General features: G+C 42.3%; 1 protein-coding gene across 2 annotated transcripts in view; it reads right to left on the minus strand.

Annotated features, from left to right (window-relative positions):
* DCDC2 (doublecortin domain containing 2) overlaps nucleotides 1-20,266 on the minus strand; it is a 461,910-nt gene that overhangs the window by 212,576 nt on the left and 229,068 nt on the right. For both annotated transcript variants that reach the window (XM_069218772.1, XM_069218774.1), the window contains one exon: nucleotides 13,339-13,540. In XM_069218772.1, coding sequence (XP_069074873.1) covers nucleotides 13,339-13,540 — 202 coding nt within the window. The remainder of the gene's footprint in view (nucleotides 1-13,338; nucleotides 13,541-20,266) is intronic.

The following is a 20,266-nucleotide window of genomic DNA, read 5'->3' on the forward strand; positions in this document are numbered from 1 at the left end:
TAAATATGGCCCTTCGTATTTTGAAAACGTCAGGAAACGGAGGCAAAGGGGAATGGCCATTGCCGCTTATTTCTCAGATGTTTCATCATTAGGCCACGCAAATCCTTGAGGGTTACAAAAAGTTTGTGTTGACATTTTTTACAGTCCAATCTTGTATCGTGGCTCCTATTGCAACCTATTCACTGCTATGTCGTATAAGCTGGAGTGGCATCTAACTAGAAATTCCTTGCATCTTCTCCTGCACCACACACCACACCACTGCAACACAGCTGGTCCTAATTGGAAACAAAACTCTTGTGGAGGTGGAACAATCATGTGTTAACATTATGTCTGATTTTCCCTTAGTATATTGTTATCATGCGGTGTGACTCAAAGCTACACAAAGTTATCATTAGGCATACAATAGAACCCTCCAAAAGTGTCAATGATTTTGCAAAGGCCAAAATAACCCTGTTGAATTCTTCCACATTTATCAACAAGTGGAATAAGAGAACAGCACACAACATCCATTGGAGACTACTCCAGGGGCGGCTACTCCATAAGGGTGGAGGAGCGTCACCCCCACTCCCCATCCCGCCAGCAGCAACCGCTGCAAATAAACAGAGTTTATTATCCCTTCCTTGTGAAAGGGGCGGGGCATTGGGGGTGACAAGCAGAGGGGAGTGCACTGTACACTCCCCTCAGAGCGCATGTGTGTTTGGCCAGCTGTTTCGGGCTGGCCAAACACACGTGCGCACAGGGCTCTCTCCAGCCAATCACCACAGTTGCTGGGCTGGAGAGAGCCTGCACAGGCTCCCAGTCTTCCTGGCGCTCCTAGCCAATCCTGATGCTGCTTTGAGCAGCATCAGGATTGGTCACAGGGCAGGCTGGGAGCATATGTCTGCATGCTTCAGAGGAGCAGAGGAGCAGTGTGGGAGCAGAGGTAAGTTTTAAAAAGTTTGTATTTTATTAAATGTTATTAATTCTCCCCCCCACGCACGTGCTGCCCCGCCCCGTCCCCAGGAATCCCCATGAGCCGTGATTGGACTACTCCAGGTCCAGCCAGTATAGCCTAGAACCTGGAACCCTCACCAAGACATGCCATGAGAAGAAGACAAACAACATTACAATTAAAACAGATGAAAGCTTCAGCATTTAACATACCTCCCCCTTGACAATGAACACAATGCATAGAAACAAAGCACATCTGCAGTTGACTAGCTGTGGAAAACGAAAGAGAATAACTAAAAACAATGCATAAAAGATTGCATGGATAAAAACAAAAATAAAGAAAAATGAAAATAAATGTACCTGAGCATTTAGGTACAAATATAAACTAGATCCATGACTTAGACTAGTAAGTACACCTGATCGAGACAAAATATAAACACTTGAGTGATTGGGGGCACAGGAATGTCTGCTAGGTCTTGTCAACCCTGAAGTAGTACTAGGCCTTGATGATGTCACTGGAAGCCTTCCCGAAATTTCAGAAAAAGACATACCATCCCTACTTGCCACTGTCATCTCTTCAGAAGACATAGTGGGGGGAAATGCAACAGTCATAGAATAATTATTTTCATCATTCCTCAAGTCACTAGCATCCACGTCAACATCCAGTCACCATTCATTTGTACCTATGCAAGAGTGTTCCCCCTTAACATTTTGCTAAATGACTCATCCATAACTAAGGCTGCACTTCTCTTGCTCCACCACTTGCCATTCTTGACCAAACCTGCATGTTTGGACACTTTGACCATACTTGTGTTGGGATAAAATGCCCACGTCCTCTTGCTTGTATGTAGAGGTCTTTTAATTTTCACCAGACCACCCACATGAAAGTCCACTTCCTTCACATTCTTGAGATCATCATATCTACTTTTGCTAATAGCTTAGAGTTGTCTACCCTCTAGCACACACTTCCTGCAAACGGAGAATAATGTCATCTGCATGCCTTCTGTCCAATACCAGGATAGAGACATTTCATTAGGTGAGTCTCTACCTTTCAAAAAATAAACAACTCCTGTAGTGGAACGAGGAGCAATATGATAACCCTAGAATGCTTTAAATGCCATCTCAGCAGCATTTGAATCTGACAACATAACTAACTGAATAGAGTCTTTCCCCATCTGGTTCACTCTTACCATTGTGCCTTTATCGTGTGGGCTATACAAAGCACTGACAAATGCTTGACACATACGAATCTAAGAAGGACTACATGGCCTGAGACTTGATTTCAACTCCATTTTCCATTACTAAACATTTAGATATGCCCTCACTCCAAAATAACATTCTCAAATGTTCAATAACAAGACCAGTGTTGGTTTCATTCATTAACTCACATTCCACCCTTTTTCAGTGGCATTCTAATGTTTTCCTGTAAAATATACATAGGCCCAATGAAATCCATACCCAACTTTTCCCAAGGCTTCTTTGGGACCTCAACAGGGAACAGAGGCATATTATGCATGTTAAGAGATTTAGCAGCACAAAACTCACAACACAGTATCAACCTCCGAGTCAATTCCCGGTCACCAATAATAAGAATGATGTCCCACATGTGCAAACGTCACCAGCCGTGACCTCAACTCCATGGGAGTAAACAAACAGTTCCCTCTCAAAATGTTGCATTCTATAGTTAATTATTCTTTCACCTTCATCTATTTTTCCAGGTCATTGTCTTTAGCCACCCACCAGAAATAAACTTCAACACTCCATCAATCCGACCAACACATTCCATGTCACCCCCATCACAATCAACAGGCACATCATTCACTGGACATCTTGAGAGAATGTCCGCCATCAAATTCTTTCCTCCTGGAACATGCCTCACTCATAAATTGTATTTATACATTCTCGACAATAGTTTGACTAACCATAGGCTTACTTTATTAAAATCTTTTCTGTCAACAAGTAAACAAAGCCTTATGATTTGTCAGGAAATAAAAAATCCTTCCTCACAAATAAGTAGAGAAATGATTGGTTACCCCAACGCGGGCCAGAGCTTCTCTCTCTACTGTGCTATAGTTTCATTCCAACTTTGATAGGGATCTGGAAGCAAACATGGTGATGTACTCTTTACCCTCAGCAGTTTGACTGAGGATGGCCCCTAAATCCACAACACTGGTATCGACAGTGATTATACAGTCAACATCGCCCCTAAAGACATGAAGACCTGGGGCATCCATAATTGTTTTTTTTAGGTTTTCAAAAGTACCATTCGCTTCTTCTTCCCATTTCTACTTAAGTCCACTTCTCACCAGTGCCCTTAGGGGTGCCATCTGAAAGGAAAACGTGTCTACAAAATGGGAATAGTACTCACACAAACCACGGAAAGAGCATAAAACATTTTAATCTTCGGGAGGAGCACTCTTCTTTGTGGCTTCAACCAAGTCAGCCTTAAATCTGATGGCCTCAGAGGAAATGTGATAATCTCTTTCTTAAAAGTGACATTTCTCTTTTTTAACAGTAATACCCTTGTCTTTGAAAACATTCAACACTTTTACCAAATCAACCACGTGATTATGCACATTGTCAGTAAAAACAAGAATGTTGTCTTGATAGGCCAGACAATACCCAATTTCCAAAACAAATTAAACATCAGTTTCTGAAAAACAAATGAAGCCAAGGCCAAGCAAAATTGCATCCAAAGAAACGTAAAGGCACCAAAATGGGTATTAAAAGTGGTCATACATCTAGGGGTTAGAAATACAAAAATTGGTAATAACAATTTTTTGTGAACCATTATTTGGTAATCTCTATCACCAATGTACAAAAGAGATATCTAGCCCATTAGTGATTCATAGTGGGTCGCAATCACGCCTTACTCATGAATATTAATGAGGTAGGTCACTATTTGTACCTACTAGGATTCACTGCAATCGCAGGGAAGATGGCCTGCTGGGGTCAGTAGACCACCATGTCTTTGATTGCATTTAAATAAAGCAATCGTTTTTTCTTTAATGCAGCATCCATTGTGAGGAATCCACAGGCTCTATAAATGTTTCATTACAAATAACTTTTAAGTGTCCCCTCAATTCCTTCCTGAAGCTTAACAGCATGTTCTGTACTTTGAGTTAGAATAATTTGGTGCACATCCCCAGTCTGTCCTCAAATAAGGGCTTATGTTTGTTCAACAACTGTCCTAAACCAGCCTCCTGAGGACAACATACATCAACCAGTTGTATAGGACATGCTATACCTGATCTCAACACCATTCTAAAATCACCATGTTCCCTCCATCCTAAAATACTGTAATCCTTCTTCACAACATACACTTTGGTGTGGATTACTCTGTCTTTATAAGTGACTGTATCTTGAAAATATCTCAGCATGTCTTTGTTGGATTACCCAAATGCCACTGTGCTAATGTCCAGTATAAAAAGCTCTACATGTTTCCATTCCTTGAAACATAAGTCATTGGTTAAAATGGTGGCAGAAGAGCCTGATTTTACCATCTCTTCCACTTCTACATTACCTTTGCTCACAGAAAATACACAATCCCCACCTTTAATTGAGTCTGCAGAATTCACCATTTTAATGCACAACACTTCTCTGCTTGAACTCTCAACACTTTCATCATTTTTCTCCATATATAATGCTTGTTCATTAACTAATACAACTTTTTGAGAAGCCTTGCAAACAGAACCGGACATAACCAGAAGGAGAAATAGGGCGAGGAGGAATGGGAGGCTGATGATGAGTAGGAGAAGAAGAAAGGTACAGAAGGATGAGGAAAAGGACTGCTGAAGGGAGAAGAGGCCAATGTCATTCTAAGCAACATGTATAAAGTCATGCCCTTAGATTCTTAGCTACTTTTCTCAGGTCACAACCTCTTCTGGGATCCATTCCTTTTTCAGGTGACTTAAAGCACTGCTTTTATGCACCCTCCTCACTCCACCTTTCTTAAAATGTGACGACATGTTCAGGGCTACATAGGTAAAACAAAACATCTTTACTATCAAATATTCCATTTTTACTAATTTCTTTGGGACAGGGTTTGCAAAAATAATAACATAAACTGACTGTCATTGGCACTGACCATATACCATACCCACTTTATGGGATCCCAGACTTCTAAAACTGTAGTCAAATGTTCGTATACATGCTCCTTCCAGTTTTGAGTGCTCTTGACATGTGATTTCAGTACCTTCATCAACCTCACCTGGCTTCCTTATTGCATCAATTGCCTGTTCTTTTTTTTTTTTTTTATGTCTTGCATGTTTTCAAAGCTTCTCTGATGGACCATATAACAAACCTTCAATGGTCTATTGGAAGCCTTTACTGTTCCTGTCATTTGATCTCCTATTTAATTTAGGCATTTGTTTGTTTTGAGAGCTTTCTATAGCGGAAACTTGACCCAAAGGTAGCAGAGTGCTTTACAATAAAGGCAGAAGTATGTTACCACCAGAATTGTTGTTTACATATCATGAGAAGTTGATAACCACATTATGTACCTTTAGCAGGCCTATCTTTCTATCTATCTATCTATCTATCTATCTATCTATCTATCTATCTATCTATCTATCTATCTATCTATCTATCTATCTATCTATCTATCTATCCATCTATCTATCTATACATATACATAAAACCTACAGTTTTCCATAGGAAAAGCATTTTTTGTTTTGCCAATAACTTTGGCGTCATTTAACGAATATTCATGAAATTTTAAAAAGTAGTACCCACCTGAGTTCAGCTGCTGTGTTGAAAGTTTCGGGGTGATTCTTCAAGTGGAGACTGAGGAAAAGAGGTGGGGGCCAAACCACGTTTTCGCTATGCAATTTCCCATAGTCATTTTAGACAAGACTACAGCCTGAAACACTGGAAGGAATTACACCAATTTAGCAAAAAGCTATCTCTTGGTCCAGAAAGAGCCCTTTTTGTGATTTGGTTTTAATCCATTCAGTAGTTTTTGAGTAATTAAAGAAAAAACTGAATTGTACATATAAGAATGTGGCTCCTTCATGATTCAACAGATCTCGTGCTGAAAACTGATTGGCTGCCAAAAAGCATTTACAACTTTTCCTCAAAAATCATGGAGGATCTGCGAATCTCTGGGAAAATAATTTAAAAAATAAGCACTGTCTCCTGCACCAGTTTCAATCTCAGCCCCCGGGTGGACCAGGTCCCAGGGGCATAAACTGGCAATTATAATGGAGAGGGGGATGCAAGCAGTCCCCACCTCCCTGGGGCCGGCCAGTAATAAATGTGAAAGGGGCGGTGCAGCCCCCCTCAGAAAGCCATTTACAGCTCTGGGGACAGCCACCTCCCTGGGGCAAGGCTTTTGTTTAGAGTGGAGGGGGCTTCGGCCCTGGGTACCAACCCCCCCCCCGAGCAGGCCCTGCATATATAAAGGAGGAGGGCTGTGAAACCCCACCCTCCTCGAGACATTAATTGCCCTGGGAACCACAAACCCACCAGTGCCAGCTCCCTATATCTTGAGGTGTCCACCCTCAGGACATAGTTGTTTGCAGTCATTTGGTGGGAGATTTAACAGTTACCACCAAGTGAGAGCAAACAGTAAGTCCACTCCCAGCAGGCAAGAGCAGCAAAACTGCTCCCACCCACTGGGTGCAGACTTTTCAGCCTTTTTCCTTCCTGCTATCAACCTGGCAGGAAAACAGATGAAAGAATTGCTCCCGCACACAGGGAGCAGCAGCATTTTTTGCTGCTCCCTGCATGTGGGAGAAATGCCAGCCCCCTCTGAAAATGGGAAGCCAGCAGGGAAAGGGGCATGGATGCCCTGGGTGGGTCCAGGGCACCCAAGATGAAGTGGCCATGTCCCAGGGGATGGGGTCCACTGGGCCACAATCAGCCCAGGGAGGAAGGGAGCACGCCCACCCTCCCACTTTTAATTGTTAGCCGGGCCCAAGGGATATGGTACCCCACTGAAATTGGCTCGGGGAGTGGGGCCGCATACTCCCTCCCCTTTTAACAATTGGGTGGCCCCAGGAGATGAGGTGCTTTCCATGCACTGCTACGTACTCCACATATTACATCAGTAATGACATCTTAAACATAATATTTCGCAACACAATTAGTGATGAGAAAGCTGTGCATGGTGAGGGTGTGAGTTATAGTTACCTTAGGACAAGAGTTATAGTTTCTTATGACAAGTATAACTATAACTGTTGAATTTCTATGGTTTTGTGAGTGTAAAATCTAAACCTAACTATTACCTACCTCTAACCTTTGTTTTGTTTAGTAAATATATATATATACATATACTTATATGTGTATATATGTATATTTATATATATATATATATATATATATATATATATATATATATATATATATACACACAAAACCACATATATGTATATAGCTTTACAATAAACACCAAATTGTAAATATCAGGTCTTTACAATACACAAAAACACATTTTCCTACCAGAGTTGGTGCTTACATATCATGAGCAGCAACTGAATTATGTTCCTTCAGCAGGCCAAATAGTATATATACATGTTTCCATAAGCAGGTTGATATAAGCGATAACATATTCAGATGTCATCTTTACAGTGATCACAAGTGCATTTTACCACCAGTGTTGGTGTTAACATATTATGCTAGTTTGGACTACAGAGGTATGTGCATTCAGCAGGCAGATGCTATAGGAGATAATGTGCATTTGGGAGGTGAATCAGTTTCTGGAAGGATCTAAATATCAATCTAGAAGAAGTGCTTTTATATTTTTCTTGAAGCTCTTCAAGGGCAGATTAGAGCATATCTCATGAGGCAAGGAGTTCCAGATATTGGGTGCGTCCCTGAGAAGAATCAAGCGTGGGAGCTTTCCTTCTTGGGTTTGGGCAGCTACAGAAGCAGTGTACTTGAGCTCCATGAGATGTGTTTCATTTTAAATCGTGATAGTTTATGACAAAGTGTTAGAAATGGGGTCTTTGGTTGGCAGTCAGGTTACCCCCTGTCCAAGCAAGGACCCTCACTCTAGTCAGGGTAAAAGCGAATCACCCTCAGCTAACCCCTGCTTGCCCCCTTGGTAGCTTGGCACGAGCAGTAGGCTTAACTTCAGAGTGCTAGGTGTAAAGTATTTGTACCAACACACACAGTAACTTAATGAAAACACTACAAAATGACACAACACAGGTTTAGAAAAATAGAGAATATTTATCTAAACAAAACAAGACCAAAACGACAAAAATCCACAATACACAAGTCAAGTTATCAAGTTAAAAGTAAAAAGAGTCCTCATGTAGTTTTAAACACACACTAACACTGTTAGCGTGAAAATGTACCTTGGGTCCGTCAAAAATAACCCAGCACAGGCGAGTGTGTGTCAAAAAGGGCTTGCGGTGCGTAGATTTCACTCACCAGGGAGACCTTGGGTTGTTTCTCCTTTCGTCGGGTCGGGGTGCGTTGTTTCTTCTCTCCGCAGGACAGCGATGCGTCGATCTGGTCAGCACTCTCGGGCCCGGGCAGGCCTTGCGTTGTTTTTACACGCCCAGCGGTATTTGCGTCAGAAATCCAGCTGCACGATGATCCAAAAACCACACAGCGCGGGTTGCGATTCTCCCAGCCTCCATCAGCGATGCTGCGTGTCGTTTCTTCAGCTCTGTGCATTGATTCTTCGGTGAAGTTACAGGCAAGCTTTTGATTTTCTGCTGCGAAGCCGGTAGAGTGTCGATTCTTCAGCAGCAGATCGGAGTTGTGTCGATCTTTTCCCCACACTGTGTGTGTATTTTTTCCTCTTAGACTTTCAGATTCTCCTCTCAGGGTCCCAGGAACTGGATGGGCACCACAGGGCAGAGTAGGAGTCTCTCCAGAGACTGCAGGTGCTAGCTGAGCGAAGTCCTTGATGTCCCTGAGACTTCAAACAACAGGAGGCAAGCTCTAAATCAAGCCCTTTGAGATCTTCACAAGATGGAAGGGCCACAAAGTCCAGTCTTTGCCCTCTTACTCTGGCAGAAGCAGCAACTGCAGGATAGCGCCACAAAGCACAGTCACAGGCAGGGCAGCACTTCTCCTCAGCTCTTCAGCTCTTCACCAGGCAGAGGTTCCTCTTGTTTTCCAGAAGTGTTCTAAAGTCTGTGGTTTTGGGTACCCTTCTTATACCCATTTTCTCCTTTAAAGTAGGCCTACTTCAAAGCAAAGTCTCTCTTGATTGTGAAATCCTGCCTTGCCCAGGACAGGCCCCAGACACTCACCAGGGGGTTGGAGACTGCATTGTGTGACGGCAGGGACAGCCCTTTCAGGTGTGAGTGACCACTCCTCCCCTCCCTCCTAGCACAGATGGCTCATCAGGAAATGTAGACTACACCCCAACTCCCTTTGTGTCACTGCCTAGTGTGAGGTGCACTCAGCCCAACTGACCCAGACAGGGAATCAACAAACAGGCAGTGTCACAGAAATGGTTTAAGCAAGAAAATGCTCACTTTCTAAAAGTGGCGTTTTCAAACACAGAATCTTAAAATCAACTTTACTAATAGATGTATTTTTAAATTGCAAGCTCAGAGACCCCAAACTCCACATGTCCATCCACTCCCAAAAGGAATTTACACGTTAATCAGATTTAAAGGTAGCCCCCATGTTAACCTATGGGAGGGACAGGCCTTGCAACAGTGAAAAACGAATTTAGCAATATTTCACTGTTAGGGCATATAAAACACATTACTATGGGCCAGATGTAGCAAAGTGTTTGCGCCTCGCAAACGGCGAAAATCGCCTTTGCGAGGCGCAAAAGCCACTTTGCTATTCAGAAATGCATTTTGCGAGTCGGCTCCGACTCGCAAAATGCATTTCCGACTCGCAAATAGGAAGGGGTGTTCCCTTCCTATTTGCGACTCGCAGTGGGATGCAATTCCATTTGCGACCGCGTACGCGGTCGCAAATGGACTCGCAGTTACCATCCACTTCAAGTGGATGGTAACCCACTCGCAAATTGGAAGGGGTCCCCAGGGGACCCCTTCCACTTTGTGAATGGACCCAAAAATATCTTTTCAGGGCAGGGAGTGGTCCAAGGGACCACTCCCTGCCCTGAAAAAATACCGAAACTAAAGGTTTCGTTTTTTTTTTTTAAGTGCAGCTCGTTTTCCTTTAAGGAAAACGGGCTACACTTAAAAAAAAAAAAAACTGCTTTATTTAAAGCAGTCACGAACACGGAGGTCTGCTGACTACAGCAGGCCTCCATGTTTGCGAGTGCCTATACTCGCAATGGGGCCACAATTTGCGACCCACCTCATGAATATTGATGAGGTGGGTCATTGCGACCCCATTGCGAGTCGCAGTCGGTGTCTGAGACACCGTACTGCATAGCAAATTGCGACTTGCAATTTGCGAGTCGGATGGACTCGCAAATTGCAAGTCGCAATTTTGCATTTTGCTACATCTGGCCCTATATGTCCTACCTTAACCATACACTACACCCTGCCATTGGGGCTACCTAAGGCCTACTTTAGGGGTGCCTTACATGTAAGGAAAGGGAAGGTTTAGGCCTGGCAAGTGGGTACACTTGCCAAGTCGAATTTACAGTTAAAATTGCACACACAGACACTGCAGTGGCAGGTCTGAGACATGATTACAGAGCAAGTTATGTGGGTGGCTCAACCAGTGCTGCAGGCCTACTAGTAGCATTTGATTTACAGGCCCTGGGCATCTCTAGTGCACTGTACTAGGAACTTACTAATAAATCAAATATGCCAATCATGGATAAACCAATTACATGCACATTTTGTAAAGGAGCACTTGCACTTTAGCACTTGTTAGCAGTGGTAAAGTGCCCAGAGTAACAAAAACAGCAAAATCAGAGTCCAGCACACATCAACAACCTGGGAAACAGAGGCAAAAAGTTAGGGAAGACCACGCCAAGGATGAAAAGTCTAACAACAAGTATCTTAAGTTACCCCTTTGGAGGGCTTTGAGTGTAATGCAAGCTGTCTTGAAAAGGCATCTTGCTTCAATTGGGAGCATTCCAGTTTAATAAGAGTTGGGGGGTTACGTGATCATTGTGTTATGAGATCTTGGTTCGTCAATCGCTTTGAGCACTGGCTCTTTAACATCCTTTTATTTGGCTGACTTGTCTCCTGCCACTGCTCACATTTAAGGAACTATTTTTTTTCTTTTTAATTAAGCACTGCTTGACAAATATTGTGTTTTTTTGCTCTCTGATGTATCCCTTTAAACCTGAAATACCATCCCAATTGCTTTCCCTTTACCTACCCCAAGCCTCTCTTCCCATTGCTCCTCTACTTCTCATGGTCCATTAAATAAAATGTTATAACTTTCATGTGTTATAAAAAGCCAGGCAGCTGCTTGATTGTGCTGGGCCGCTTCACATTCTGAAAAGTGTTTTTGCACACATCCAATGCTCCCTCTGCCCACTCCAACCTTCTCCTCACAAGGCCTGGGAAAAATTGTAATTGAGCCAGAGTAATTGGAGTAATTTCACTAATTACGTATTACTCTTGTGATGCTGAAATTGCCAAAATTATTTGATTACTCCATCTTGAGTAATTGAGAGTAATTTGGGGCAAAACTCCTACCACAATAACACAGGAACAACAAACTACGTGCCTCATTTACAAGAAACTGTTGCTTTGTGATAAATGCACCACTTTTCTTGCGCCACCCTGCGCCCCCCAACAACGCCATAGGGGTGCTGTATTTAAGTACAGTGCGCCATGGCGCAGAGTGTCCACAGCTGCAACAAATGTTCTGACCTTGTATATTTCACTGCCCCATTTCTGCGGCCCTTTTTGCATACATTATACCTAGTGCAGGTTTAATGTGGCACAAGGCTTTAGAAACCGATGCAATGGTTTGTAAATGAGGCACTGTGTTGGGGACTGTTTGCGCCACTGTAGCATAAAAAACATGATACGTCAGCACAAGGGGCTTGTAAATTAGCCCCCAAGAGAGAGCGAGGAGTTGCGGGCTACTGTTATTCATGTCCTGTAGCATTTAGTGATATTTTCTTAGCACAAAATGCATGTTCCGGCCTATTTTGTACTCAAGGTGGGATTTGCACTAAGAAAATAGTGCTTAATGCTGGATTACACTTTTCAGACAATTGCGCATAATTGCGAGTAATTTTGCTGTAATTATGGGTAATTACACTAGAAAGAATTATACAATTTATGCCCACCCCTACTCCTCACCAGCTCCTCTGCTGCTTCTGCATCCTTTGCAGTCCTTTTCATAAAATGTTTTATCTTTTTATTTTTTGGAGGGCAAGTACCTGCAGTTTGCTGCTATGTCACTCCCCATTGTATAAAGTGATTTCATGTTAATAAACCATAATTAGTTTCTTAAATCTGTAAACAGATAAAAAAAGGTGCCAGCATCACCCATTAGGTGTGAACATGAGTGATGATATCTGCCTGATAAGTCACCATACATCACACCATGGGCACAAAAACACTGGGCAAAAAGCTAAGACCCTTTGGAATTGCCAGTTCTTGCTCTGTATAGATGTAGCCCCTGCAACAAACTTGTATCCACTATTCTCCAAATGCTAACACCTGCACCATTTTAGCTCCACAACAAAACACAACAGTGCTGCCTGCCGTTATAAGACTTTTCTGTTTGTCTTACATTAATTGCTACATGTTTGCCTCTCTTTTGCATGTTAACATTGTTTTGTTAGAGTAAAGCCTTTTTAGGTGGTAAGATTACTCTCTGCGATAACTGCTCGCTGCTGAGACTTCTGTGTAATCAATAGGTTATGGAGTCAAGTCAACCCTTCGACGTTGATGCATTGAGTACCACTGGGATGTGTAATAGCTGCACAAAAAACAAACTGATGGCAAAAATATTATAGCTTCCACTAGTTCCACCTCCTTCCTCTGTCCCCTACCCCTGTGCATCCCTACTGGGGTTTGCTGTCGGAAGAGCGCTCTGCTGCCAGCCAGATAGTTTTGTGCTATAGAAACAGCAGTACATACTTACATATATTTATATCTATACATTCATGATTTGAAACCATATATAGGGCTTGATTCAGAGTATGGCGTATGGGTTACTCCGTCACAAACGTGATAGATATTCCGGTCCGCCGTATTACGATCTCCATAGGCTATAATGAGCTTGTAATACAGCGGACGGGATATCCGTCACGTTTGTGATGGAGTAACCTGTCCGCCAAACTCTAAATCAGGCCCATTGAGTTTTGGTTGAAAGTGCCCAATCCGCTGAAATATACCAACCTAGTAATACATTTGTTTGTAGGAAACCAATGATGACCTGAAACAGTCACACAAATTAAACAGTGTGTTTCACTTGTGTACCGAAGATAAATTCAACATATTAGTAAACATTTTAAGATGTATGTTATCTTGATTTCTTTGCCAACCTTTATGTTTATCATCATCTACGATGAATTAAATGATGTTTCAGCCAACCACTTACCGTTCTCTGGATAAACAAACGCGGGGTCTGAGTTCTCCACTCTGATGCTGTGTGTTACTTTGATAGGTTTACTGGGAAACAGCGTTTCCTCTTGACTGGCTGCCCTCTGTTTCCCCCCTTTTCTCTTTACAGGCTGAGGAGATAGTAAGGCATCTGCAGAGTCACTGTATCCTTCAGTAGATTTAGACTGTCGATCATTCCCCTGAAAAGAAAACAATATATATGGATAAGATTCTCTTTTTAAACTGGGACTAAAAAAAAAAAACCTTGTTTCTTCAAACATTCACACTAATATACAAAGATAGCTATGGTATGAATTCAATACATTGCGAAACTCCAACCTACATACGTGCTACTACTTGTATCTGGCAACCATGCCTTTAAACTCCCTTGACCTATGGATGAAACTCTCCATTCTACATGCATTACTGTTGATTATATGTGCCCCGAAGAAGTTCCTTTAAGGAATGAAACACGCTGGGTTAGCTAATCTGTTTACGTGGATTTTTATATGAGAAGGAATAAAAAATCAAGATTTGAATTAACACCAGTGTTGTTATTGTGATCCTAACTTGAATCAGAAATATGATAAAGTACTCTTGTAACACGGTTACTCATTGAAGCCATGATGAACAAAATAGTTGTTAGTTTATGAACTGCTTGCTTATGAGCTCTTCACCCAAAAGGACAGGATGATAGCCTGAAAGGTCACCCAAGCATTACCCCGAGTATCCTTACCTCACTTCCAAAAGCCTCATGCATGCATGCAATGCAGGCCCCGTGCACCCTGGTCCAAGGGTGACTGCATTAGTGCTAGGCTGCCAAAAGGGTGCAGCGCAGAGGAAAAGGCAAGAATGTGGCATATTGCATTAAATATGTTGCATTCCTGCCATTTCACTGTCACACAGCGCAACACAGCAAGATGACTTGCTGCAATGCACTGTGTGACTTTTTCATAAATAGGCCCCTTAACACATAAGAAGTACAACCATATGGATCATGTACTAGATGTATAAACACACTTCTGTCAAAGCAAATGGAAAGTTAAAATCATTTAATATTTGAGGATCATACTGCAAAAATATACTCTCTTCCCATTTAGTCAGAAGTATGTGTCAAAAATAAGCAAGTATGATATGGTTGTGGCTATTCTTCCTATGGCAACAATACTTTGACGGAACTGTCAGACAGGAGGCTGGAGTTACTGCTTACTACTTAGTCAGTTACTGGGTTTCTTGTGCAGGGAAGGAGTACTTTGAAGCTACATGTGCTGACTGTGTTTCAGTGAGGGAATAGTGGGCAGTCATCACAGAGTTCTGGCTTCGACAGGTATGTGCGTGCAGGACACACTATAAGCAGTTTACTGGAACAGAACTACCATTTCCAACACACCATTAACTCTTGTATGTCTTTGGAGAAGATGTTCATTTTGTATCTTCAGCTATAAAGTTCCTTGTGATTCATGGCATCCTTTGCTAGGCACATAAGCTAGGATTTTACTATAGGCAGGACCTTGTGTCACAGATCTCAGATTTCAGTTTCCATGACCTATTGCTTACTAATGAATTATTCTATGTACATTTAGGTTTACAGAGAAGCATCCTGAAGTCATGTTTAAAGAAAATGAACGTTTGAGCTATTGCTTGAACATTTATGTAAGCTCTCATGACTGGGCTACTGTTATCTGCCCTAATAACCCGTTGGTTAAGTATTCTAGGTAATAACAGGATATTAATGGTAATCCTTATTTTGCAGTTATCCATAAACCAAATAGAAGCTATAGGCTTATTCTACAGAGCAGAGTATAATAACTAATCTTCGGGTAGTTATTCTATACAAAAGGAAGCGCACACGTACTTCTGTGATATTTATATTGACCCGTTACATTTTCAGGAATTTCCAGTTTCATTCTGAAGAACAGAAAGGTGGTTATACAGATACTGCAAAGGCATATCGTTTAGTATTCTAATGACAAGTTACTTATATCTCTTATTCTGTAGAGATCCACTTCACTCACCAGACGTTCTTGATGCAGAAGTGACGTGGCAGAGTGTGAAGTCCTTTGTCTCTGTTATCTCTCCTATCACATTCACTTTCCCCTATTCTACCACTGGCCTTCATGTCCCAGTGTATGTGGTCACTGCTTGGACCGATAATGTACGAAAAAGAGCATTGCTTTAGTTGGATCCTGCCACAAGGTTAGTGCAACCTGAAAGTTAATTTCTTTAATGTCACTACCCACCCAAGTTAAACATTTTCTTGTTTAGGATTTCTGCCGTTAATTGCAATGCATGAATGTGTTTTAGATATTGGAAGCATTTACAAAGATTTCCTTTCAAAATGTGAGATTCAAAAGCTGCAATTTTGCTTCAGGAGTAAAAGAAAAATAATTAGCTATTTATAAATGTTTTAAAAATAAGACATGGTCTTGCTCATGGCAGCAATAAACAATAACTAGAGATGAAAGGCTAGACCAAAACACTTGGAGAGTATCAGCAGCAATTGAAAAATGTTCTTGAAGCAAATAATTTTTGAGCACTTTATTTTAATATATTCCGGATGTGATATGATAGATAAGAGATTGATAAAGAGAGTTATCCTTCACAGTGTTATAGGCAAGCAAGATGAAATTATAGATTTCTTTTACAAGGCAAAAATTCAGAAACAATTATAAGGGCATTTTGTTCCTCCGTGAGGCAAGGAAAATGCAAAAGGAGTACTAAAGCATTGTTCTCTACAAACTTTGTGACACTCTATTTTGAAAGGGAGTTTTTTTCTTTCTGTGCTGCCTTACATTATGTGGCAGGTCTGCAAGGATGGTATTTTTTCCACATTATTTTTTCATAGTGAGGCTTTTTGCACACCAATTTTTATAGCCTGTTTTTTAAGATCGGTGTTAGACCTGGCACCCTTGGCGTGGCCTCCCCTAACTGTTTGCCTCTACTTCCCAGGTTATTGCTGCGTGCTGGATTCTATTTTGTTGTTTTTGTTACGCTGGGCACTTTACCACTGCTGACCAGTGCTAGAGTGCAAGTGCTCCCTATTTGTAAATTGTGTATGTGCAATTGTCTTTTCCATGATTGGCGTATTTGATTTACTAGTCAGTCCCTAGTAAAGTGCACTAGAGGTGCCCAGGGATTGTAAATCAAATGCTACTTGTGGTCCTGCGTCACTGGTTGTGCCACCCACTTGAGTAGCTCTGTAAACGTGGCTCCGACCTGCCACTGCAGTGTCTGCGTGTGCAGTTTAAAACTGCTAATTCTACTTGGCAAGTGTACCCACTTGCCAAGCCTAAACCCTTCATATTTAATACATGTAAGGCACCCCTAAGGTAGGCCCTAGGTAGCCCCAGGGGCAGGGTGCAGTGTATGTTAAAGGTAGGACATGTGCTGGTGTGTTTTTACCTGTCCTAACAGTGAAATTTTGCCAAATGCGTTTTTCACTGTTGAAAGGCCTATCCCTCTCATAGGTTAACATAGAGGCAGGCTTTAAGTATCCTTAAAGTGCAGCTTCGGTTTGAGAGCAGATAGAAATTTGGAATTTGGGGTCTCTGAACTCACAATTTTAAAATACATCTTTAGTGGAGGTGGTTTTTGGATTGTTAGTTTGAAAATGCCACTTTTAGGAAGTGAGCATTTTCTTGCTTAAACCACTTCTGTGACTCAAAGGGTGCTCGGGTGTAGCCTGCATATCCTGGTGGGCCATCTGGGCTAGAATGGAGGGAAGAGTGGTCACTTACACCTGAAAGGGTTTTGCCTACCCACACACAATGCAGTCTCCAACCCTCTGCTGTGCGTCTGAAGCAAGGCCTGGGCAAGGCAGGATCCTGTAAACAACAGAGACTTTTTTTTTAAGTTGGGCAACTTCAAAGAAAGGAAGGGGTATAAGTAGTGGACCCAAAACCCCTGAGGATGGATTACATCAAGGATTCAAGAAGGAACCCTGCCAATAAAAGAGCTGAGGAGAAGTGCTGCCCCTGGCTGTGACTGTGCTTTGTTGGGCTATCCTGCAGTTGCTGCTTCTGCCTGTGAAAGGAGATAAAGACTGGACTTTGTTGTGCATTCCTGCTTGAGAGGTATCTCCAAGGGCATGGACTGAGCTTGCCTCCTGTTTTTGAAGCCTCAGGGACAGCAAAGACTTCACCAATCAGTCTCTGGGTCTGCATGCTGAGTACTCTAACTTGCCAGAGGGTGCCATTCCAGTTCATGGGCCCCTGGAAGCGAATTTCTGGTGAAATCCTGTGAAACGACGCCGGACCACTACGAGCGACTTCACAAAGGATGCCGCTGCATGAAACCTGTGATGCTGCCTACACCTGTATCCCTAGACCTCGCCAAGGGGCGATGACCCCACTGTCAACGTAGGCCCGACATTGCTGCATCCACTGACGTCCGCACAAACTTGTGAGTTGGAGTGTCATACACCCTACGTTCATGACACCCGACTCCGTTGCAGCGCCTTTGACCCTGTGATGTTATTGCGACCCTGTGAGATCGCCTCGTGGCATTGTGACTTAACCGGACTTTGATTTTGCCAGAGGTGCCAACGGACCGACTCCTCGCAACTGACGCAGCCTCACCTCCAACGCTCTGCAGCAAGGATCTGACGCCTCTTCATGACACCTCTGCTCCTTCGCCCCGCAGCACCAGAACCAACACCGCATTGGATCCAGCGATGCATAGCTCTCCAGCGACGCATAACTCTCCAGTGACGCATAGCTCCCCGGCTCTGTGCACCAGCCTGTTCTTCCACACTTTTGCTAAGGTATTGTACCTGGGGGGTCCGTGCGACTCCGTGAATGCCGCCAGTGGCGTAGAACTATGGGAAACAACTCCGTCACTAAGCCACTTTAACACTGGATTGCAGCATCTGCTCCTCTAGGCACTATTTTTGTGTTTTTAGTTGCTGAGTGATATTTTTACTTGTGTATGGTGGCTATTTATCATATTTGGTCTTGTTGTATTGAGATAAATATTCACTGTTTTTCTAAACCTGTGTGGTGCTTCTTTTGTAGTGTGTCACTGTATTACTGTGTGTTTTTGTGCATATACTTTACACATTTTACACATTGTCTCTGGGTTAAACCTTTCTGCTCGTGCCAAGCTACCAAGGGGGTGAGCAGGGGTTAACCAGGTGTGTTTCACCTTCACCCTGACTAGAGTAAGGGTCCTTGCTCCGACAGGGGACAATCTGCATGCCAACCTGCCTGCCAACCAAAGACCCCATTTCTAACAATCAGTAAGTATTTCATATGTTTTGCTTAATTTGTGATGCTTCTGTGTCACGTTTTATCCTCGTACCACATGAAAGTGACCAAGCAAAAAGTGTTTTTAATAAAAACATTTATAATTTGTAACAATAAATGAAAGATTAAAGCTCTTCATCTCCCACAGTTCTATGGGGCCTTCTTCTAGGTGTATACCATGATAAACTCTGTGCTGCTTTGAGAGTTTTAACAATCTGTGTTGATATCTTAGAAACTGAATACGTTGGGGCAAATCCAGTTAACTCGATGCACATTATTTCTTTTTGTGATATCATAGTCATTGCAATTTGTCTTCTCTAAGGGATTTTCAGGGAAGTTGTCCACTAAAAGGAAACTTTGGGATGTTGTCCCACACAGGAACTCTGACCACACAGGACCAGGCTGTCACACTCAATTGGGTGTAGCTCGTTTCAGGATCCCAGCCCACTAAATTAACTGGATAGTCAGCACACGTGACTAGCTTTCTCTGGGCACACAGGACATTCTCATAGCAACGATTCCAAAAAGACAAAATTCCTCTAGTAGGCAAACAACTTGCCAAGTAGATTTGATCTAAATATCCCTGGAGATGAATTTATGAGACTGACAAAATTGAATCCTGGATCACGGTTCAATGAACAGAAGAGATGTGGTGCTGTGGGAAAAGGTATTTCGGTGCTTTTTCGTTGTCGAAATTTGGACAGCAAACAAGTGTGTGCAGGACCTCACAAAGAAAAGTCTTCCAGTGCCAGTGGAACAGCGAAACAAACAAATTCAGGATAAATTACTGAGCTAAAGACACTTCGTTGACTTATTCAGGAAGGAATGTTAATGGTGGACTGCTTCCTCAACTAAGAAAGTGACCCATAAAGCTAAACTTTGAACTTTAGAAGCAAGAAGACAGAAACATTTAATGTCAGCCACCTAAGCAAGCAAACCTTGGGTCTACATGTGGCCACCGGATCTGTCTAGCTCCTAACTGCTAATTAGGTCATTAAAACCTGTTTGAATACTTTTATATCAGTCTTTTCTTGTTACTGTCTGGTGTTCTCTGTAGTTTGATCTGCCACTGTCATCGGTTTTCATCTGTTTCACCCTCCTAGAACATCTGCATAAACTAAAGGGCACAATTTCAGACTCAGGAAAGTAATTTATCTCAGACTAGACAAAGTAGGAATTACGAAATCGGTCGTAAATCCAGAACCAAGTATACAATCTGTTTAAAATGTGTACATTTCAGGACAAAATACGTTTAGAATTCAAATATAAATTCCGTAGAATTCCCCATTAATCAGTCAGAGATTTGAGAATGGTATTTATTCTTGGAGTTAGAGGTCACACTGTGACAAGCTCAAAGCTTACCATTATAGTTTATTAAAAGATGAAAACAACATGCAGATCTAAGGGGTTAAATGTTCTGCTTCCACATTTGTAACTGTCAAGCTTTGTGCACTTTTGACAGTTAGCTTACAGTACATGACTTATGACTTTAATTGACTATGAGTGCCACCTAGTGTTGTGACTCTGGCCCGCAGCAGCTGAGGTTAAGTTGAGAGTGAAAGGACTGCTGTTATTTACACAGAGTATGCAGGGCCTCAGCTTTTCAACAAGGCTCGGCCGGCTGTAGTCGTCTAGTTACAAAGTCCGGAAAGTAAAAATCTGGGGACTTTTTTTTTAAAGACG

Source organism: Pleurodeles waltl, chromosome 2_1 (genome assembly GCF_031143425.1).
Source record: "Pleurodeles waltl isolate 20211129_DDA chromosome 2_1, aPleWal1.hap1.20221129, whole genome shotgun sequence".
In the NCBI taxonomy this organism is placed as follows: Eukaryota; Metazoa; Chordata; class Amphibia; order Caudata; family Salamandridae; genus Pleurodeles; species Pleurodeles waltl.